Source organism: Acipenser ruthenus, chromosome 4 (assembly GCF_902713425.1).
Source record: "Acipenser ruthenus chromosome 4, fAciRut3.2 maternal haplotype, whole genome shotgun sequence".
NCBI classification, from domain to species: domain Eukaryota; kingdom Metazoa; phylum Chordata; class Actinopteri; order Acipenseriformes; family Acipenseridae; genus Acipenser; species Acipenser ruthenus.
Window position 1 is genome coordinate 54656375 of NC_081192.1, and position 24275 is coordinate 54680649.

Genomic DNA, 24275 nt, shown 5'->3' on the forward strand with positions numbered 1-24275 from the left:
CACATCCTGTTCACAGAAGGGCACTTACTGTAGTTGTTCATTAACAGAAACCATGGCCACAGGTTTCTTTTCTACATGCAGGTGATGGGAGTTTTGTACTAGAATTATTAATGTTACATTGTTACACAAGGAATGTTACATTGACGAGAATTCTAGGTAGAACGCGGGTGTCAGTATACATTATAGCAAAATAACTAGGCAAGTGCACAAAGATGAAGCCAGAATCCCAAAACCTGCTGAATTGCTGTGAAATATTATTGCAATTTTTCCCTCGTTTCTATAAAAAAGCTGCTTACTAATAATTTAGTTTATTTATTTATTTATTTATTTATTTTTATAATATACTATTTATAGTATATTTAGCAAGGAATGTAGGACACCCTCCTGACCCCAATCTACACAAATGTATTCCAGTCGTGTAGTGCTGCTCCACTCCAGGTTTAATTGAGGACCAGATCGGAGTTTGCATTGACTCAATTTATTAATTAAGGACATGCTTGAAACAAATACCAGTACTCAGACTGAAAAGGTGCCTACCCCTGTCTGTGTAAAAACAAGACCAAATCCTAGTCCTAAGGGGCAGCATCACCATTTCCTCTGGCATAAAAAGTCCCAGCTATAATTCTATGAAATACCCCTTTAACTTAACCTAATAGGGGGAAGTACCTTATGGTTTAATGGTTTAATGTGTCCTAATGTGCCCACAGCAATACTAGAGTAGAAGGAAAAGCCACTAAAGGGTAACGTGGGTTTCTAAGCATTTTACCACATATGAGTGGTACCTAGCCTATGACTCAACACTTTAAGTCAATAGTTATTAACAATCTTGTATTTCCACATGTTTGTAGCCGAGGGATGTTTGTGCTGGGGCATAGTGAGTAGGCAGGTTGCTCCATGACTCTGCTACCTTATGGAAGAAATGCATCATTAGCCAAGGTGCCAGCCTTAAGCTGCCAGATTGATTACTTAAAGTAATTTCTGAATTAACTCCAACCACGACTCAGGAAAAACATGATGTTATTAATAGTATTGTATTTAAAACCCTGAGGGGTAGATGTACTAAAGATTTGTGGCTGTTACAATAGTCGCAAACAAGTTGGAAGTCTAGGGTGAAATGTACTAAACAAGTGCAATGCTATTTGCGACTTTCAGGGAATGCTTTACGGCAGCAGTTTTTCTTTGTGGTTCAAACTTAGATCAATATATAATTATGGCCGTTCCTGCATAAACTCGCAAAAAGGGGCCAGAGATAATGCAAAGGACAGTTCTCAAATATTATAATGAGATGTACGAAAGCTGCCTGCAATTGCGACACTTACAATTGCATCAATTTTTGCAAAGAACTTTTGAAAGCATGTTTTAAACAGTCGCAATTGTTGCTGGCATTTCCCAGTCCGCTTTTTCTTGTGCGTTGCCAGTTGTGCTCAATGCATTTTTGAGGCGAACACCCAAGTACCTAATTTTCACAAAAGGCAGGGTGTACTTACAGCCTACCCAAAACATATTAGTGTTATTTCAGCACAATGATTTACATTTAAAATGCATTGAGCACTATAAATGTATGTGTGTGTGTGACTTTATTGTATTGTATTTAAACCTGACACCTCCTTATGCCGGACAAACATGTCTGGTTTCGCGAGGGGCTACTGTGTGATTATGAAAAGGTTTTTGGGGGTGAAGGTGGGGCCCCACTATAGAATCTGCCTTTCATTTTTTGTAAATATAACAATATTAAAATAGGTAAAATGAAACAGAATGCATTGTACAGATGATGTTTACATTTAAGAAAATAAATGTTATTTTGATTCTTGCATCCTTGCATGTATAGACTTTATCCTTCGGGCAGCCTCTGCTGCAAAAAACCACAACTCAACTCCCGCTATTTATTTGAACAATGTCATACAACTCTTGCAATGTATAATGCTAGAGATCTCGCTAAGAAGACATGACAAATATTTAAATGAGTATATTGCAGCTCTCTTCATTAACATATGTTCTCTTAGTACATATGACAAAATGTTTACTTTGCTAAGTGTCACAACGAAAATGCAAATTGCAGTGTGTTTGCGCTATGACTGGCCCATATTAGTACACCTACCCCTGAGTCTTTTATTGTCGAATCTCAATCCCATCATTGCATGATAATAAAATTATTATCCAGAACACCATGCAAAAAACAAACATGACAAAAATAACTTTTTTTCTGTCTTTAAGGTGGTTCACCACAAGTCAGCAAAGGCACTTACTGTATATCCCTGTATTCCCCAACCAAGAGCAAGTAAAAGGCGAATGGGGAGGCAGAATACTGCAAAGTGCAGATAATGTTGTCACCCTGTCCATCACTCCTGCTGCAGACTCCATTGTGGGAAAATTCCGGATGTATGTAGCCATAATGACGCTAAGGGATCCTGAAAGAGATATTTACATCCTTTTCAATCCATGGTGTGAAGGTAGCATGCCATTTCATTTGTACTTTATTAATTCACTAGGTTCCTAGTTCTGGGTGGAAAAATCCACATACAGTCCTGTTTTTTTTTTTTAACAAACTTTTTTGCAATGTTAGCAAAAGTAAGGATTCTTACATCCTCCAGACAGGCAATAAACCTGCAACAAAGTAACCGTTAGAAATATTTGTCTAGACAAAATAAACCAAACCTGCCAATACCCATTCTCTTAATTCAATGATACATTATGTCTGCAATGTGCCATTAGACTGGCTACCCTGTGTACTCATACATCATACATATTATTAAATTCCTTAATAATGAATAATCATTTTTACATTAATAAAATATAAGGAAAAACAAACACAATACAGTCAAGTCACATCAAGTCAGAGCAGCATTGTTCTGAGGACTAGAGCAACTGTGATTCAGTCAGACAGTGGACAATCTGGAATGCATCGTACAGGCCCAAACAAATAACTACTGTACACAGGCACAATACAGCCTATTCAAATACATACAGTGGCTCAGACAGACAAAGGTGCTACAACAATAGTTTTCCAGGTGACAACTAATCTAAAACTATGGCTTTTACCATGTTGGTCATGAATTTTACAAATGTGATGGACTGTTGTATTTTTTAGGGTTTCTTAAATAAACAAAACATCAATGTGTTCTAATATAATACAATGACATTGATTCACTTTTGGAAACCAATGTTCACTCATGCCACATCTATGCCAATTTACCACAGCACACGTTCTTAATTATTGAGACAACCTCAACATATCTGAATGTTGGTGTATCATTGGCAACATCAGGTGATTTTTCTGACAACAGCATATATGCTTCATACTGAACAGATGTTGGGTGAGAATGACAAAATAAATGAGTGAAAAAGCAACAGATATTTGGCATGGTACACATTTTAAAATCTGCTTACTTTCCCATGGGGACTGCATTGTTAAACTGGGACTGATCAAGGACTGAGGGCTGTAATTATTAAGCATCCTAAACACAAGATGCTGTTACAGATTTATCTAATTATATGAAGGAAAACATATCAGAAAAATATCAGACATGTTTGAGATGGAGTCATTCTGTACTTCTAATTAGTAACTAACTAAATAGCTGTTCTAATGGGCGACTTAGTCGTAAAGTAAAAGTCAGTAACATTTTTATTATTTTAAACTTCAAGTCAACTTTCCCGCACTGCGTTATGACCTGCATCATTTCACATTTCACAAGCTCTATACATTTGCATTCTCAGCGTTTAATACCATACTCGAGAACCCGGACTCAAGACCACCTCCGGAGGTAGTCTCGAGTCCAGTTCTAATTAGATTGCATCAGATTGCGATTTCTCAGTAGTGTGGACGCTGTAATACCGAACTACATTTTTTGAGTATCCTTCAGTATCCCAAAATGTGTTGTGGTATGTTTGGTGAAATACTGCACAAAGGAATATCTACTAGAAAGTGTCCTGAGAGCATCAGATAATTTTTAATGGTTAGATTTAGGGTTAGGTATTCAGTTAGGGTTAGGTTTTACGGCTGGCGTTGTTTAAGGTTAGGGTTGGGGTTGGTTTAGGGTCAGGGTGGGTTGATTTTGTAGAGTTGCCGAGCTCTGGAAGTGAAAGGTGGCAGTGCTTGGCAAATGCCCTAGAATCATCTCATGCCATCAGGACACGTTCTAGCGGATATTGCTTTACGTTACACTCTGCACTACATATTCATTTTTATGCTTAAAAAAATAATCTGTCAGGACATCTCCCTATTGAACTAGTTGGGAAAATAACAAAAGCACAACGTTAAATTATAGGCGACTGTAAAAATGAAATGTGAGTTAAAAGTAGGATCGGGGATGTACAATTCACATAATTTGTCAGCTCTGTTTGAAATAAATTTAAGGGCAGTAGAATTAGGCTCAGGCAAGATATGAAGGTAAAAACAAAGATTGTTTTAATTAACATCTTTTTTCTAAGTTTAATTATGAAAACAGAATCAGCTCAATTTGTTTAAAGGGATGTCACCTGATTAAAAATATAACCCAAAAACTTCAAGCCCTACTTGTGTGTGTTTGCATTTACTTTTTTCCAAAATACTTGTTTTATTTATTTTTAGCAATAAGCACGTCTATTAATATGAAGCATAACACATTATTTTAAAATAAAATACAGTGCATGATGGGATACTATCATATTCATTTCCACTGTTCATTGCACTGCTAGGAAATGTAACTGAACTATTCTAATAGTGTGTGGACGCATTAAGCCCGACTAAACATGAAACGGTGCTTCAGTGTGAACGCTTTGACCTGGATTAATTAAACAATTTTTGAGTATGGTTCTCGAGTTTGGTTATGTAGTGTGGACAGGGCCTAAGGCTGCCTGTTCTAGTGCAAGGCTAAATATAGCTTGAAGTCTATTATTTGCTCAAACACAAGGAAAAATGTTACTCACCCATGCCACCTATTGGTTGCTGACAGACACTGCATTATAGCAATTAGCGTGTGTTCTACCACAATTGCTTTAATAAATCTATCCGCATTCCTTTGTTGCAAATTGAATGAGTAAAACAGATTGGTCTGTTTGAGGGAAATTTGATGTTTTGTTTGTAATCAAAGACTAAAGCTATAATAATGAAAACAATGTATCAAATGTTTTAATTTGGTGAAAATAATACATTATATAAATAGATTCTGGAGAAGAATGAGATTAAAAAATATAACTGAAGTATTTTAGTAACAAAAGTAAAATAATTCATGTAGCCATCATGCACATCAAATATTTCATAACTCAAATCATAGTATAACTATTTATCAATATAAATGGAGCCAGTCAATGCTTGTTATGTTAAACGATTAGAAACTAGACCTAAACAGTAACTGGGATAGAGGAGAGCATTTGATGTTCAACTTGCATAGTGAATCACTGTGATGTTGTGGTTTTCCCCTGGCACAGTTTGAATACGGTGTTTTGGATGCCTGCCTTTATGTAATGGACAGCGCACAGATGCTCTTGACTGGGAGGAAAGACCCTGTCAAAGTCAGTCGTGTAGCATCTGCCATGGTGAGTTGACATATTCATCCAAGCTGATCTCATAAATGTTCCATATTAGAAGAACAATGGCATATTTTCAGTTTTAGTTCAATAGTAAAAAACAGATGGACCTGCAGACACGTTAGGTTACAGATGTAACCCTGGTTCCCTGAAAGAGAAAATGACCACCAACAATACTTTTGGCATATGCCTGCCACAGGTCAGGTATTCACTGAGCATTTTATGTCAGAGCTGCTGCAAGACAGGCATCAGCTGAGCGCAGGGAATGCTCTGCGAGGGGCTCAGAGAAAGATTTAGGAAGGGGAGGCCGGGGCTGCCAGAGCCACGGGTGGCTCAGCTAAGCTAGCTGGGGAAGCTGCACCTGTAAATTTGGTGAGTCTGCTGCGTAGACTCCGTGGTTGGAACGCTGCACAAATCTCGCAGAATGTCCCATCTCTGGAGGCAGAAGAGGCGTGCTGCATGCTCAGGCACTGGATGAAGGGGAGGTGCTTGTCCTCTGGAGGAAGCTTTTCTTTGCAGGATGTGCAAGCATGGAACGGGCATGCTTGTTGTCTCTAAGGTCCCGAGGGCACTTTTTTTATTTTTAAACATCGGAAGGCATTAACCAATGGAGCACTGGGGTATCAAGGTGCCAAAGCTGCGAGGGTGCTGAAGACACTGGAGCACTCAGGTATCAAGGGTGCAGAAGCACCGAGGACATTGATTGCAGGTAAGCTGAGGCACCTAGGCGCCGAAGCACAGAGGGAGCAAGGGCACTGAGGGCACAGAGTGTCCGAGGTCCCGCAGGTGCCAAAGCACCTGGGGGCACCTAATGCCTGAGTAGAAGAAAAACCACACACACAACAGTAAAGCTGTGGGGGTTGAACAGTCACCACGCCAGGCGGCAAGCCGACTTCCAGCAATATAAATATTGCAGGCGAACTCCAGAAATTTCAAGTGAGAGCAGTTTCATACAAACTCAATCACAGCAGCTGGACAGGTTAGTACCTTACCTTACCACAGTGAGAAGCAAAAGAGGAAGTGAGCTCCGTGGAGTGACTGTTTGATCCCTCGGGAGGCGGGACCAAGGATGTCACTCCCCAGAGGGGCCTATCGGCAGCTCTGACATAAAATGCTCAGTGAATACTTGACCTGTGGCAGGCATATCCCAAAAGTATTGGGGTGATCATCAACGAATTGAAAGAGAACTATAGATGTATGTTATTTATCTTCATCAATACCTGTAAGCCTGGGATGTGGAGTTAAACTTGTGTGACAAATTTATAAATTCTTTAACATGGGCAGCATAGCAGGAAGTATGGCATGTCTCTTGTGTGCTACTGAAGTATATGTCAAACCAGTCTCAAAGTGACCTGCATAAAATGACTGATGTAATGATACATTCCCCATGTTAAGTGTTCCATATTTTTCAAAAGCTGAATTAATTCAAGTGTTTTTCATTCTATTTAATTTTGTTATTATTTTGTTTTGCTTTCACTCTATTTTCTTTAATATTGCTCCTGTTTGGCAGAAGAAAGACAATTTAAAGGGCGTGCCCCTCATTTCCATGAACTATGTACTTCAATAACTATGTAGTATGCATATAATCTAATGCAAGGCTTTTTTTCCAATTATCTGAAGTCCTTCTCAGAGTTTATATGTTGTAACTAAAAAATACATTTTATATTAAATAAATCATTCAACTTTTTCTGTAGAAACAAAAGCATGAAAATGATTTGGCTCCTACACAGTCCTATAAATACACACTCACATGCCCCATAATCTCCTTTTATTTTGTTTTCTAATCCCAATTTAAACTCACCATGCCCCTGTATTTGCAGTTTGTAAACACCAGGTTGAGGTTACACATTAGTCCTATCTAAAACTAACCTTTGTCTATAATCTATGTTTAAGAGACCCAGTTGCTTGCTTGTGGGGGTTTCTGTAAATCTCTTGCCTTTGAGTCACTGTCACAGACAGCATGACAATTTAATCCACCTGTCCCTAGCATTGGTTGTCATTGTGGTTAGCCAATGCATGCCTAAGAGATTTTGATGGCAAGTGCTAGTGACATTTCTAATGTCTGAAAAACATTTATATTAAGGGTCCTCTTTGCGGTGGCTGAAGTGTCATGTTTAATTGAAGGATATAACTGTGTATCAGTCAGCGTACTGCAGGTGCTGTATACTGCACTTCAGGGTTTCTGCAGTGGTGACAGCCAAAACTGTGCCAGTACCAGTGCCACATGTAATGTCATACCATTCTTTGCAGAAACTTATTTGAGGGGTAAAATACAGATCAAATGGCCCGTACTGTTCTTCTGTATTTGTTGTCAATGGATATTATTTGGTTTACCACTGCACTTGTCGGGTGAATTATATTAAGTTAATTTACAAAAAACGAACTTTGGATAACATGTTATTTGTTTTATAGGGGAATAATGTGTACTATTAAAAGAGATACAGTAAATTACCCTTGGGAAAAGTATGCTTATCAGGAACACTGAAAGTAAAGACTTCAAGAAATATCATACAAATGAAAATGATTTATTATCGTTTAATAATGCATTTGTAAGATATTATATTGTGCCTACACTTTTACTTATGTTAGTAAATAAAGTATCAACAGTAACCTAGTATTTAGAGAACAAATTAAAGGGATGAATAAAATGAACTATAAAATGAACAGGGTGTATTACAATGGCAATGCAATAACAAAGTCCCCATGGTTGCACAGGGCAGAAACAAAAAGAAGACAAAAGCAGTCCACAGATACTTTTTTTTTTTTTTTTCAAATGTTGATAGTTTGCAATTAAGGAGCTGCAGTAATAAATTTAAGAAAAATCAAAGGGTAAAAATGTCAAAGACTTTCTGATTTTGATCTAGGTGAACTCAAAGGATGATGATGGGATTGTTGTGGGCAGCCGGTCTGGCAATTACTTATATGGTGTGGCTCCAACAGCCTGCACTGGCAGTTTTGAAATCCTGCTGAATTATGCCAGTAGTGGGGTCCCAGTGTGCTACGGGCAGTGCTGGGTCTTTGCTGCTGTCTTCAATACCTGTAAGAGCCTTTATCAATTACTTTAAAATACTAGTCAGGAATTATGCACCGGATTAAATATGTTATAAAAAAACAGACTTTTTGTCCAATGCCTTCATCTATTTTTCACCTTTTGATTTAGTGTAAATAAGTTATTTATTACCTCATGCTATTTGCATTAAACCTGTGCTCTGGGGTAGTTTAGTTCTGCTGCAGAGTCATTTACATGTTGATTTGTGGTGAAACTAGAACTAAGGATGTTTAGTTCGATATAGTAAGTGACCACCCTTGAACTTCACTGAGGTAAGTGGCATGCGTTTATGCTAGGTTGCAAGGCAAAGTTTAAGAGAGATATGCTCACAATTTGTTTTTATAATAAATAATATTAATAATTGTGGAAGGGTGGGGGAAATCACTGACACAGGAGACAGAAAATTGGATTTTTCTAAACACCACTCGGGTGCACGATTTATTTGCCTCCACAAGGTGGCACTGTGACACTGTTGTTACCAGCGATGGTAGAAGTATTCCACAGCTCACCTATGGCACACATGCAGGTGCGTTAAATAATAGTCAAAAACAGAAGGCACAAAGAAAAAATGAAAATAAACACTATTAATCAAAAACTACAAAATAAAGGTGCTGCACTCCGCAGCATATACCCCAACCGTCGCTACCCGCACAGACCGGGTCTCCGTCCTACACTCAGACGTTCCCTGAGCTCTATACATTCACTGGGGTCTGCCCATTTATTTCCCCGCTACACAATATTCCTTTATCTCGTTTAGTTTTTTTTTTTAATTATTGGGCGACTCTTCCAACCACGCTCAGTCCGTCCATAGCGCTTCCACTGGTTCATTCATCTAGAGAGGGCAGATCTGAGGAAACAACAAGGTATTCGTTTATAGGCCCAGCAATTCCCCAAAGCCCGCCTCCCAGCCACTCAGAGAGAGGGAAAGCCCACACACCCTCTTCCCCACCTCTCTGTGTCACTGCCATGACTGGCAGCCGGATTCCACGGGACTGCTGCCCGCTTCCTGCAGCATCGTGCATACGTCAGATGGCCAGTCCAGGTCTCCCCTGTAACAATAATAATAAAAATAAAGTTGCCCTGGTCCTTGTTGATACTGACAGAGATTTCAGGTCAAATACTGGGAGTGAAATTAATGTGGAATCAAAAGCAATCAAAGTAAATGCAATTCTTACAAACAGTCATGGCTGAATGCTCTTGATTGTTCAACTATTTATTATTCAAACAAGAATGCAAATTATTTAAAATGTTTATTTGAAAAAAGTTAAATAGATGTGGTACTACTACTTTCTTTCTCTTGGTAATGGAATTTTAAAAGTTTTTGTATCATTAGATTTTATATCATTTTTAACTTTTATTTGACTACTGCTTTGTTGTTTCTATAACATGTTAATCCTTTTGTTTTCCAGCTAGAACTTCCTAACTATATGATACGTATAACTAGGTATTATTTAAAGTGTTAAACACTTATTTATATAATACTGATTTTGTTGTGTGTTTTTATCTTTACCTCCATCTGTAAAATGAAGGATTTGCATTTTGATGCACATTTGTGCAATGTCTTTAGAACACGAGGATACCAACAACTTATATTGATCATATTTCCGAGAAATACAGTTTCTGAACGATTGCCAGAACAACATTAATAGTTGTAGACATTAAAGAAACTTAATGCTAGACTGGGAAAGGAAACGTTTCCTCAAATCTGCCACAAATTATTTATTTAAAACTTCTGTATACACCTGCCAGGAAATCAAGTTGAGGGCAGCTATGAAGGTATCTAGTTGGTAATTTATATACAGTATAGGAATGACTTTAGGATACAAAAAATGCATTACTTTAATTAGCATTACTCATGGGTAACCATTGTGCAAAAATATATCTCCAATTTCATTTCATTTCCTTTGCTTTAATAATTACAGATAATGCTTTTCTTAGTGATAGAAAGAGAACCTGGTTAGGAAATGATCTTAAGACAATTACATTAAGTTATACAGTGGAAGGTGTACAAAATATATGGAGCCTGAACCATTTATCATCTTTGCAGACATTATATAAATATGTCTTATTGTATATCTTGAGATGCTCATGAATAGTTAACATTACCATTATAATCAGGCAAACCAATGCACTAACTGTATTCTGTGTGATTACTTTTAGTTCTGCGCTGTCTTGGGATACCTGGCAGGGTTGTCACTAATTTCTTCTCAGCTCACAACAATGATGGGAATTTAAAAATGGACGTAATTCTAGACGAGAATGGACAGTTCATGCCCTCTTTAACAAAGGACTCAATCTGGTAAGTTTTACAGAAGGTAAGCATTGGGACATTTAGTTCGTAGGGCAGTTAGAAGAGGTGGATAACTTAAAGCAGCATATGTAGTCTATTGTTTAAAGAGCTGAAACCACTGATAGCACAGATTTAAATTCCACCCTTGAACCTTAATAGGGATTTGAAATGAATATGCCTAAAATTATTAATGTGTGTCTATTAGCAATGTTTTAAAAGTCAGTTCAGTCTACTGGCTTTTGTGTTTTGTCAAGAACAACACCCCCAGTCCTAGTCTCTCTTCAATGGCTTGTATGTTAATTTATTTTAAAAAATGGATGCTGAAGAAACAAAATAGTTTTACTCACTTTTTAGTAGGGGTGTGCCAAGTTCTTGGATCTTACGAGTATTTGTTACCAATATGTATTTTTTTTTAAGTAAAGAAAGAATACTGTTACTATCAGATAATGTAACCAATTAGGCAGTGATAATTGTGTATCTTAAGTCTAGGGACAGAGAGCCAAGGAAGGACTACTGCGTATTATAAAGATAGTTATTGTAAAGAAAAAAAAATACACATTGGACTTCACATTCAGGTTCCTGCCTTGTCTCTTTCTGAAAGTAAAAAATGCCAGAATTGCATTTTAGACACTTTTGGTTTTAGTCCTGCTCACTCTCAATGACGTTATCTGAGTATGATACGAGTACCAGTACTAGTATGAGTATAATGATTCTTATGAGTACGAATACAAGTACAAGTAATGGGCCCTCTGTACACTCATATTATGGACTTTAATGACTTAAGGAACATAGAGTAAGACTGCAGAATATTACCATTGTTTTTTTTTTATCTAAGTGGTGGAATTTTACATGTTTAATGATCTACATAGAGGCGGTACTGAGATCAGACTGTTTGAATCAATTGAATCGACCAGTCAGTTTTTTACATTTCATGAAGAATTATTTTCAAGACATGGTGTGTTATATCCTAGTACCTGGAAAAGGTGAATCTTTTCTCATGGTAATGTGGGACACTGGTATATTGATTGTGGATCTAGAAAAATGCTAATAACCACATCACCAATGAATAACACATTGCTTTTATAATGATTTTTAATAGTGTATACCACTTCTTAATGAAGAATTACTCTTAGGATATTATTATTTGTACAGATCTAAGCAGTGTGTAAAATATAGATAATAATAATCCAGTTGTAGAATCTGTATACAGTGGGAATATTTACAGAGTAACCGCGATTATTTAAAGGAATAAGGAAATAAATAAAATTAAATACATTGATACTTTTTTTCTATTTGTCTTTGTTTGTTAAGTAGAATTTTTTAAATAGCAATAATTCTAAAAAAAACTGTTTGACCTGGGTGACCTGGGTGACATAAGCAAGTACTCAATGCACATACACAATGCCTCGGAACCAACAGCATTCACATGACCACCCTTTCATCTGTTCAGACTTCAGTGTTGTTACAGACGCTTCCATCCAAGTTTCTCTGGATTGAATCGTCGTCCCTCATGTTGATTAGAGCAAATGTTTCGTCATCCCTGCTGCAATCTGTCTCTTTGTGTGTCTCAATCAACAGAAATATGGCTAAACAGAAATGTTCCTCGCGGAAGTAAAACCTTCACGCAGGTGTGGCTGTTTGGTACTTTGTCCGCTTACGAATGACCATTTACGAATGGCCATCATGCATGTTGTCTCGCTTGACCGGGTCAAAGCGTGATGACCCACATCCTGAGGTTGGTCGCTGGATTGTGATCCGGGTACCCAGAACCTGGGTCGGAACCCGGGTAGGAGCGCCAGTGTGAAGGGGGCTTAAATAATGAGGGGGTTATCTGATGATTACAGGTGAGAAGGGTAATGTCATTGTCAACGTACTAAGTAAAAAATGAACAAGTGCAACCTTGCATCACATTATGGTAAGGGCAACGTAGGTTCACACATACAAATAAGCAATTATTGCCAGTTCTTTTAAAATGATTTTATATTGAGGAGAAATTTAGTTTTCCAGTTACATGGAAGCTTCTTGTTTCTGAAGTCGGGGACGTATGACTATGCAGATCAGGAAAAATGGGCTTCAGCTGAGTCATAGTGAAAATACAGTCTGGAAAACTAAACAATTTCCAGCAAATGGACTTTTGAGAATGATTATTTGTTATTTAGGTAACAGTTATTTAGGTATAGTGATGAAGTTGGTCCATTCTTGGTAGTAGAAAACACAAGGAGTAAAATGAAGTTTATCAGTTATCTAAGGAGCAGAATTCAGGTTTGATAAATGCAATCTAAATTTGTTTTTCTTTAAACACTTGCACTTAGTAACAAACTCAGTTGTTATTCATAAGAAAAATTTGGCTCACTCTTGAGTTCTTGGGTGTGCATTTAATCTCTTGTTAAAAAAGAAATGGCTTATAGTATTTCCAGACACTGGTTTAAATAACACAATGAACTTGCTCAAACTATATAAAAAAAAAAAAAGAAGTTGCTACCTTTGTTAATGAAACATTGATTTTATTGAGTACTTTCAAACAAAACTCCCTTTAATCTTTATTAAAGAAAATCTGTCTCACAGGTGTCTTATAATTGAAAAGAAATGCCCTTGGCCTATATTTATCATTTGTACATGAATAATTGACTAGATTTGTTCATAAGGTTTAAGGTTTGTGAATAAGGTTTCAAATTGTCATATGCATAATTAAATCCTGATTTATCAGTCTTATGTAAGACTCGTACGCACATTTCTAAGTAATCGGTGTTTATACATCTCAATGGCACTAAAGTTGTTTGCACGTGGCAAATTGCATTTAAAACATCCCTATATAGCCATATATGGTAAATGTAGCCGCTTGTCACTGCTCTGTTTTCTTGGCAAGTACCCACACTGCTGTTTCGAAGAATAAATGAATCGTGGGTTCCACCTGGCCATTAAGCCTCAACATTTAGTAGATGGAGACAGGCATCAGATTTAATCTGTACATGAGCTGAATGGTGCTATTTAAATTCACTCTTGGTGCTTTAATTGCTACATGAGTACCGTCTATCGCAACAAACGTATTTGGGAACCCAGCAATTGAATAATAATTAATTTTTACTTCAATCTGCTGTTCTTCTCTGCAGGGAAATTGAATGTACCAAGGACGGTGAAATGATCAAGTGCAAAACCCCAGGCATCAGTGCGCTAAAAGAGGCTCGTGATCTGCCTTTGAAAGCTACCAGTGACCAAAAAGCGAGTAGTAGTAGACAGAAATTGAACACGTGTCAGAATAGGATGTGTGCTCTTGGATGGTCTGTGCAGCACAATTCTATTCCATTAGGATTGCCTTTGGAAAGCTGTATCTTGTGAAAATGTATTCTGTACTTGCTGCAAATAAGTCATATCGATCCCGAAACTCTCTTGCCGAAAAGGAGCATTGGCAGGGTCTTCCAGAAGTACGAGATCAGCCATATGCAAATTATGTTTTCACATATTACTATATGTGGATTTATAAAAAAATATGTTTTACTTAATAGCCTACACACCTGTTACAACTTATCATATTAATGTCTTCTGTAATTACCAGTGCACAACTGAAACAAGGGAGTCTAAAATCTTAAAATCTAAGTAATAATCATGGTGGTAGTAACCGACAATTATATGATACTGCTGCCTAAATATTTATAACAATATTATTTGTTAACGACTTAGGAACGGAAACAGATATGAGTATGGAGAGTACTTCACAAAAGACTAGTTCAAGATCTGCAGTTAACAAAGACATGGAACTCCAGGTTTGTGTCTGCGGCTGGAGCAAGGCGACAACGGTCAGGGGTTTGAAGATTCATCAAGGGAGAATGAAATGCTTGAGGGAGAAGGGACAAGGGCCTCGCATTGATCAGTACTTCTTACGAAGTCAGTCAAGTCAGTCGAATGAAATCCAGCGACAGGAAGCAAACCACAGTTCGCAGGATATCAGCACCCCTGTCATAGATGTGAGGAGGACTTGCATGGACACAGTTAGTGATGAACCTAATGATCCTTGTGAACCCGGTCAGACAAACCAGCATAAGAGAGAAAAGAACCTCAACGGGCACAAGCCTGGAGTTAAATGGCCAAGAGCTTGTGAGAAAACTGCATGGGACACAGTAAACACAGATCTCTGCGTTGCATTGGAAAGATTAAGTGGAACAGTTGAAAAGAAGCTGGATAAATTTGGGGACATCATCTACGCATATGGAAGTGAGAGGTTTGGAGTTGAAAAAAGGAAGGAAAAAGTACAAACTATTCCTGGAAAGTCTAGACGGCAGCAGGAGATTGAACGCTTAGTTAGAGAAAGGAGACAGCTGAGGAACCAATGGAGAAGAGCAGAACAAAGTCAGAAGGAGGGACTCAATCTCTTACAAAGGGTCATAAAAAATAAGCTTGCAACATTGCGCAGAGCTGAGCGCCTACGGAAACGCTACAAAAAGAAGGAGCGTGCGAGAGCTAACTTTTATAAAGACCCATTCAAATTTGTAAAGAAGTTATTCACCAGTGAGAAGAATGGCACACTAAAAGCATCTAAGGTTGAGCTGGAGAGATATTTGGAGGAAACACATACAGATTCAAAAAGGCAGGAGCCTATGTCAATTCCGTCAGACATCCCACCTATCAATCCACCAGAATACCAAATGGAGGACTGTGCACCTAAGTGGAAAGAAATAGAGCAAGCTGTGAAAAAAGCAAGGGCTTCATCATCTCCAGGGCCTAATGGAGTTCCGTACAGAGTGTACAAGAGTGCTTCAGGAGTTCTACGAATTCTGTGGAAATTGATGAAAGTGGCATGGGAAAAACAGGTTGTACCAAGAGCATGGCGCCGAGCAGGTGGAGTCTTTATACCTAAAGAAAAAGATTCTACAAGCATCAGTCAGTTTCGTCCCATTTCCCTATTAAACGTAGAAGGCAAGATTTTCTTCAGCATTATTGCTCAGAGATTGTCAGCTTACCTATTAAAGAACTGCTTCATTGACACTTCAATACAAAAAGCGGGCATTCCAGGTTTCCCAGGTTGCTTAGAACACATCAATGTGATCTGGCAACAAATTCAATCAGCTAAAAAGGAGAGGAAGGAGCTCCATGTGACATTCCTGGATTTGGCTAATGCATATGGTTCAGTGCCACATGAACTACTTTGGGCAGCATTTGATTTTTTCAGTGTACCGATGACAATAACAAATTTAGTGAAAGCCTATTTTGGAGATTTGCAATTCAGTTTTTCAACTTCAGAATTCAGCACTACATGGCAATGCCTAGAGGTTGGAATAATGGCAGGATGCACCATTTCTCCACTGGCTTTTACCATGGCAATGGAAGTAATCATTAGGGCATCAAAATGGGTAGTAGGAGGAGAGCGCTTGGCTTCTGGAATGCGACTACCACCAATTCGAGCATACATGGATGACATGACAACCATGACTACAACAGTAGCCTGCACTAATCGATTATTGGGCAAATTAACCAATAACATTGAATGGGCACGAATGCAATTCAAGCCCACTAAATCAAGGAGCATCTCTATAATTAAAGGCAAAGTAGTAGATAAAACATTCTTCACTAATGGTGAGGCAATACCAACAGTGTCTGAGAAGCCAGTGAAGAGTCTTGGGAGATGGTACGACGGGGATCTAAAGGACACAGTTCGTGTGGGAGAAGTTAGACAACAAGCAGTGGAAGGGTTGAAGAGCATAGACAGCTGCGCTCTACCAGGTAAACTAAAACTCTGGTGCTTTCAGTTTGGTCTACTGCCGAGGTTGCTGTGGCCACTGACTGTGTACGAGGTTTCTTTGACAACAGTAGAGAAGCTGGAAGCTTTAATCAGTTCATACATCAGGAAATGGTTGGGAGTTCCACGCTGCCTCAGCAGAGTGGGACTTTATGGTAAAGGAATACTGCAGCTACCAGTCTCTGCTCTAACCGAGGAGTTTAAGTGCGCCAAGGTCAGACTGGAAATGACATTAGTAGAGTCACGCGACAAATGCGTAAGGGAGGCAGCACCTGTGTTGAAAACTGGAAGAAAGTGGGCGGCAAAGAAAGCTGTGGAAGATGCAAAGGCTGCCCTTCGAATTGGTGATATCATGGGGCAAGTTCAGCATGGAAGAGGGGGTCTTGGTTTCAGTTCAACTCCTCCTACATGGCACAAGGCGGCCCCAGCTCAAAGAAGGAAGCTGGTAGTCAACGAGGTGCAAAAGCAGGAGGAGAGGATGAGGTGTATAAAGGCCATTTCCCAGGCCAAACAGGGAGAATGGATGAGATGGGAGAGTGTGGAACAACGCAAGATTGGCTGGCAAGACCTATGGTCAATGGAACAGAGCAGGATCAGTTTCCTCATCAGGTCAACATATGATGTTCTCCCATCACCACAGAACCTAAACCTCTGGGTAGGAGAGGATCCCTCATGTCCTTTGTGTTCATCACCTGCAACATTAAGGCACATTTTGACAGGATGTAAGGTGGCTCTTAGCCAAGGACGGTTTACTTGGCGCCATGACCAGGTGCTGCGATGTTTGGCCTTAGCATTGGAAGACAAGCGTAACATGACCAATAAGTTGCCACCTGTTCCATCAAAACATTACACACAAAAGACAACATTCCTCCGCCCAGGAGAGCAACCACCAAGAAAAGGTGTTAAAACCAATCCTCGCCCAGGACAACTGGAAGCTGCTAGAGACTGGAATATGCTGGCAGATGTTGGTCAACGGCTTATTTTTCCACCTGAGATTGCCACCACTAACCTTCGACCAGATATTGTCTTGTGGTCTGGATCAGCACGCCTTGTTCACCTGGTAGAGTTAACAGTGCCATGGGAGGACGCTGTAGATGAGGCGTATGAGAGGAAGAAACTGCGGTATGCTCAACTAGCCACTGAAGCGGAACAGCGAGGATGGAGAGTTCGGGTTTACCCAGTGGAAGTGGGTTGTCTACAACCCGGTTTCTCAGAGACGTCGGATTCAGTGGCCAAGAGTTGCGTCGCACAGTGAAGAACTTATCTGAAGCAGCAGAGAGGAGCAGCAACTGGCTGTGGTTGAGACGGAAAGATTCTGGCTGGGGACAGGTAAGTAAGCTGGGCTGAGTTGAGTGGGGGACGGAGGGGGGTGATGCTGGGACGCCAGAATCACCGTCGAGCCCTCTTGAGGTGTCGTGGGCTAGTCGACGAAACACTGAGGATGGAAGGTGCCCACTTGAAAACCCCAGAGATGTACCCTACTTAGCTCAATCCAGACGGTTGTCATGCTGATGCGCTGGGGAGGCCGCACTTTGGTTGATCCCCGGAGCCAGCATCGCAGCCGTTGTGTGTGCTGATGCGCCAGGGAGGCAAAATAAGCTGATCCCTGGAGCCAGCATTACACTTCAGCCATTAACACCAGACAGAAGGATATCTACATCATCATATGGAAGGAAACGTAAATGGATGGAGACGCATATGGATCACATTAGTTTACTGTAAAGCTACGTCTTAGTTGGTGCTTATCTTGGCGAGAGCCGAGTTCAAATCAGCATGAAGTTTTAACATCTACTCTCGTGTAATGGAAAGCATATTTGGTATATAATGGCAATAATTTATGAAATAATTATATGTGACAAACATTGCAATTTTAGCAATAAATGCATTAATAAAAATCATGAGAATGTTATTATTTTACATATTGCACTGATTGTGAATCTTTAGACGATTCAATGAGATCTTATCTTGCAGTACCATCGTTCTAACACAAGGAGACAATTGTATGCATGGTCCAGAGTGTGCGTGAGTCTACGAATATTCTCACTCAAACTTCTATGTTGATAAACCCCCTTCTTTCTGTTCGAATCTGTGTATGCCTGGTTTAGAAGGGAATATGTGCTTACACGGATGATAAATGTAGGCCCTGGGCCCCACTTTCCTTGATCATATTGATAAAGATGGTATATACCATCGGTTCCCAACCTGTGGAGGGTACTGCCGATGGTCCGTGGGAGAAAAAAAGGATAATGTAATAATAGGCTAATATAATCCCATGTACCTCTTATGTATCATATTCGATTTTTTATTATTCACAATGTAATTTGCTTCACAAACATCTTTGCGTAATATAACATTCTCTGAATATAAATAGTTGCGCTTTTGCGTGACGTCAATGTGAACTGACACTCTTTGCACATTCGGCGGTTAGAACGTAGGAATCTAAAAATGGATTGGTGGCTTTTATTTGGCACTCTCAAGAGAAAAGAGACAGATGGTCAAAACAGTAGTGAGACATCAGCAAATGAAACTCAGCACAAGAAAAGTAAGTGAAGAGTGCGGAGAAAATACAGCAGTGAATACTTAAAACTGGGATTTACTTCCACTGGAACTGAGAACGAAGTGTTACCATTATGTGTTGTGTGCTATGATGTTCTGTCGAATGAAAGCTTAAAGCCCGCTAATCTTCTGATGCATTTTCCCACAACCTACCTTTGCGAAACTGGATTTTCAGCACTTGTTGCATTGAAGACGAAATATCGGAATAAACTTCACGTTGAACCCGATCTCCGATTGAGACCTGACATCGAGTGTTTGATGTCTGCGAAACAACATCAGCCTTCTCATTAGGTAAGTGTTATCTTTTTCCCACAGGTAGGCCTACTGCAGGTAAATGTACTGTGACGAGTGCAATATGTTTGTGAGTAAGCATAATAAATGATTGAAAATAGCTGCGTTTTTAATACCCCTTGATATATAAGTTTGACTCCCGTCAGCCATAGGCTATGTTAAAAATGTTTAAAATGGCTAGCTTTCGTAGTGGTCCGCAAAAGCTTTCGATGACAATGTAGTGGTCCGCATGAAGGAAAAGGTTGGGTATATACAGTACATTACTTAACTATGCTGGTATTGCTTAAACAGAATTTGCATAAAAGATCCCTGCTTACTGTCATGTGCATGTGCCTAATACATAACAGATGCTCTCTGTTTAAACAAGCGCCTTTCCCATGCAATATTTGTTTACTGTTTGTTGTAAGTATTGTAATAGTAGCAGTTTTATTTTATTTTTACCAAAATGCTGCACTTTGGAATAAGGTCCGTGATAAAAAAGGTCCTTGCCTATTTTGAATTATATTTCTGTCCGTCTATAAGGATTTTATTGTGCATGTCTGTCTATTAAAATTGTGGCTGCCACAAATAATATGAAACATGTGTTCTTCTATTGGCAGACATTAACCTAATTCCCCAAAAAATCTAAGTCTTGCTTAAGCAATGATTTCCTTATGTCCCTTTTCAAGTCAATGTTGCCTAATACACAAGAGTCCACATATTAGTAATCCACACTATTGCTGACATTAAGAATCTTTTCAATTGAGAAAAGGAGATGGAGGACCCATTCAGTTCCATGGATTGGCTTCATTTAAATAAAGACTGCTTTGCACAGAGCAGTACAATGGTCCCTATTTATCAAAGTTTTATTTTACTCAAGTGTGCAATTAGCACTAGTATTTTGTGAAAGGAAACAATATTACATAAATAGTAAGAAACAAATGTATGTCTCTGAGGTCAATCTTGTTACTTATGCAAATTATGTTTTGAATATACAGTTTTGATAAATAGGAGTCAATATTCTCAGGGACTGACAAGGTAGTTCCGGCTAATATGATAGTCATTTAGGTTATGAAGACATACACATACTCTACTAGTGATATGAGACACTGGTGGATTGAGACAGAGGGTAGAGGTTTTCAATCCACAACAAACATTATCAATTGAATGCTCTAGTAGATTCATAAATAGATTGTTACATGTAGATAGTACCCTAAGATTATTTAACCTAAGTAATTAGTTTTACTTTTTTTAACTGCCAGTTTGAGCATTCTTTGATATATCAATTGGTGTTGTGTGGCTTACGTTTTGCGGGTATATGTAATTAAATCAAGATATCAGAGTGCAAGATTTTCATCAGCATTGATCGCATTAGTGTATCCAGACTAGCTCAATTTCTGGGACCCCAGCTGACTGTAATACCATCTGGTGCTGGTGGCACAGAGGCAGGTTGCTCGCCTCTCAGACATCCTGCTCAAGAAGAACTTGGAATTACCCTATCTTCCAAAAGCCCAGTGTGGGTACGATTGTAAATCAATATGCCTTGGAAGAAATATGAAAGAGCAAGCAAAACAGAGAAATGGAAACATTTAGTGTAATGTTAGTGGTAAAATGACATGACCTGTTCTAATGAAAAGGTTTTGTGGTGTTAGACAATTTTGTACTGTCAAATGCCTTGAGAAGGCCATAAGCTACTCATGTTCATGAAAACATATTTATGAAACGTATATGTCTAAAGCTGTTTTGTGAGTTTGTGAATACAATGGTTTGTCAATAGGGACCATTATTTATTATGAAGTGTGCTATAAGTATGCAATTTATTTTATCATTGTGAAAGTGTTTAGCTTTTATCAATAATTACAATGTGATCACATATGAACTACTGTAACTGCATTTAATATGCAATTTTTACTGAATTTATATCAAGTAAATTGCAACAAAAAAAAACTCACTTGTACTCATGTTTTTCCAGGAATGTACAGATGTGGACCAGCTTCAGTCAAAGCTATAAAACATGGTCAAATATGTTTTAAATATGATGCTCCATTTATTTTTGCTGAGGTATGTTTTCTGTTTGGATTTGTTCTGGAGTACTGGTCTTTCAAATGATGAGGCTCCCTTGCATGTCCCCAACTGCTTTCATCATGCATTTCATTATGATGGTGTGGTTCGGATTGTAGGTTGGTTTGGACTACCGATGTTCAGATTAGCGAGATTCTACTGTACTACTGCAAAGTTAATGCATCCGAAATACTGCTGTATTAGTAAAAGCCCTAAACCATTTCTGAATTATGATGTGCAGTGTTTGTGAGTGTAATACATTATTAATTTTGAATCTTCCTCGGCAGAGGTTTCCGCTTGGTTTTTTAAGTGGCTTAATGTGTGTTCCTGTGTGTTTTTTCACTATTGTTGACTGTTATAGGTTAACAGCGATGTTGTTTACTGGAAGAGGATGAGGGATGGGACGCAACAACCCATTAAAGTCAACAAGCATCATGTGGGACGGATGGTATTGACAAAGGAAGTTGGCCGGGATGAAATAAAGAACATTACTGATCTGTACAAATTCCCAGAAGGTCAGTAGCATAATGCCCTTATCTATCTATTTATGGAAGGAGGACCTGCTGTGGAAAACAAATGTTTTTAATATGTATCTAATATTCAGGTGAAACGGATATAAATTCATGGGGGTTTGACACATTTTCTCATTTAATTATTTAGTCGATTTTTCTGTTTATGCCTTAGATGTTATTCATTGGAGAAATTCTCCTGGAGAATATATTAGAAGTTGCTAAATCTGTATGACTGAAACTTAAGTTTGTTCATTAAATTTGTTACATTAAGATAAACTGTTCAGAAACTGCTCTGGAGAAACAAAACAATTGCCCCAATATGTTAATATAGGACCGTTTTACAGGCTAGGATTATGTCCTCCTACTTTAAAGGGCCTTACATTACAACAATATTTGACAAAATTAGTAGTGGGGGAAGTCTTATGTCTCAGCAGGATTTCAAAATGCCTAACAAATGAGACCCTTATAAATTAGGCTCTTCCTGTAGCCTTTTGGCAGCACTGCAATTTTGTCTCGTCCATCAATTCAGATTTCTAGCATAACTTTTAGTGCTTTTATAAAATTGATTGCAGAGTGAGTGGTAGTGGCCACCATCAACTTTCCATCCTGTCTGCCTGTTTACAAGTGAAAAGTAAAGTACAGTGCTACCCTGTTATTAGGCGGTTGTCAGGGTCCATAATTAGGAGACCACGTAATTTGTGTTTCACCATAACAAATATTGCCATTTTTGTTCCCAAAATGATTTACAATGTCCACAAGCCAAATTAATATTGTAGTGTACAGTGGAAAATGAAGGAAGGAGACACACACAATTTGCATGTACTCAAAACCATGGTTTATTGGGATTGATTATTCCTGGCCCATTAGCCTCGGCCACACCAAAAATAACAGTCTTACACTCTCACAGCAGCACATTCACACAGCAGCATGTCTCACTCTTTAGTGCAGCGCAGTTTTTTCAGAGAGCAGGGTTTTCAAAATGAGCTGGTAACCGGCGAGATCCACCGTCTAAAACGATATTTGCACCGGCTACTTTTATTTAAAAATATTACGATTATTTTCTGGTATTGTACCGCCCTCCCCCCCCCCCCCCCCCCCCCAAAAAAAAAAAAAACATATTCCTTTTGTTATGAGATATTGGGTGGGTAATATCATGTATAGAGGCTGTACTCTTTTAAGAAAACGGGCATGCTGGGATATCAGCTGAGCCCTTGTCAGCTGATGATGGAAGACAAATGGGAGATGGAGATCTGAGGAGGAGGAAGAAGAGAGTTTGGATAGACACCATGCCAGACTTTTAAAATAAATCTGGGTTACTCCAGTACTTGGTACCAATAGGCAATGTAACATGTCACAAGGATGGCTGTAGTGGTGACGTCAGACCCGGAAAAGAAACACACGGAGTGAATATGGGGAGAAGCTGAGTCGCAATGGCTGCGTTCAGAATTTATTAACGAATAAACGGACGGTGAAACAAACAAACATACTTTTAACAAAACACAAACAAAAGGGCACAAGGACCAAAACAAACAGACAGACAAACAAACACGGGACAAACCAAAACAAGTATCGTGCTGAACTGTTTCACCACGAATAGCAATTGCTTTCTTTTCTCTCTCTCTCTCTCTCTCTCTCTCTCTCTCTCTCTCTCTCTCTCTCTCTCTCTCTGAATTGTAGGAGGGGCCTGCTGCAAGCAGGGTTTGTGAGCTGTATCGCCATTTATTTATATATTTATTTATTATACATTTATTAAACGTTTTTTTTAAACTGTTTTTGTTATCTTAGTACTTTTTAAAAGTTTTAGCCAATGTGTGACCAAAGATGAGCTCCCACTCCGGTGGGTTGGGGGGGCTTACTAGGCACCACGGTTTTAAAGTTTTTTCAGAAAATAACAATTCTGTTGAAGATGTGCTGCTTGCCGTGGGGCGGGTTGTTGGTTTTAATAAAGCCATAGTTGTTTTTCTTAACAGTGAAAATCTGGTAAACAAGATAGTGGAAGAGGGGTTTGTGTTGAAATATTCTTTAATTACTGTCACACCTTTGTCAACACCTCTAACAAAGGTGATATTATCTAACATTACACCTTTTATTCGTAATACGCTAATTGAAAGAGAACTTTCCCGATATGGGAAAATAATGTTGCCAATAAAGATGATTCCGCTCGGATTTAAAAATCCAGAAATTAAACATGATATGTTGTTCAGGCGGCAAGTATTTGTGTTCTTTGATAACCCAGATAAAAGCTTAGATGTAGCTTGGCGGTTTAATATAGAGGGCAAATGCGGGGAACAGGGGCACCTT

At 38.8% G+C, this 24275-nt stretch overlaps 1 protein-coding gene across 1 annotated transcript; it reads left to right on the forward strand.

The window, feature by feature from the left end:
- The first annotated feature begins 52 nt into the window (after positions 1-52).
- LOC117400037 (coagulation factor XIII A chain-like) lies at positions 53-23729 on the forward strand. Its single transcript, XM_059023430.1, has 11 exons — positions 53-81; positions 2215-2450; positions 2564-2568; positions 5407-5514; positions 8370-8544; positions 10715-10853; positions 13955-14052; positions 19384-19422; positions 21374-21462; positions 21824-21977; positions 23652-23729. Exons 1-11 carry the CDS (start codon positions 53-55, stop codon positions 23678-23680), a joined length of 1101 nt encoding a protein of 366 aa, XP_058879413.1. The 3' UTR covers positions 23681-23729.
- Positions 23730-24275: the final 546 nt, after the last annotated feature.

What these genes read in the sequence shown, in the direction of transcription:
- LOC117400037 (XM_059023430.1), top strand. Translation starts at nt 53, where the DNA reads ATGGCCACAGGTTTCTTTTCTACATGCAG. An exon ending in TGCTGCTGTCTTCAATACCT is followed by an intron (nt 8,545 to 10,714) that starts GTAAGAGCCTTT and finishes GATTACTTTTAG; the next exon opens with TTCTGCGCTGTCTTGGGATA. An exon ending in TCTGCCTTTGAAAGCTACCA is followed by an intron (nt 14,053 to 19,383) that starts GTGACCAAAAAG and finishes CCTGACATCGAG; the next exon opens with TGTTTGATGTCTGCGAAACA.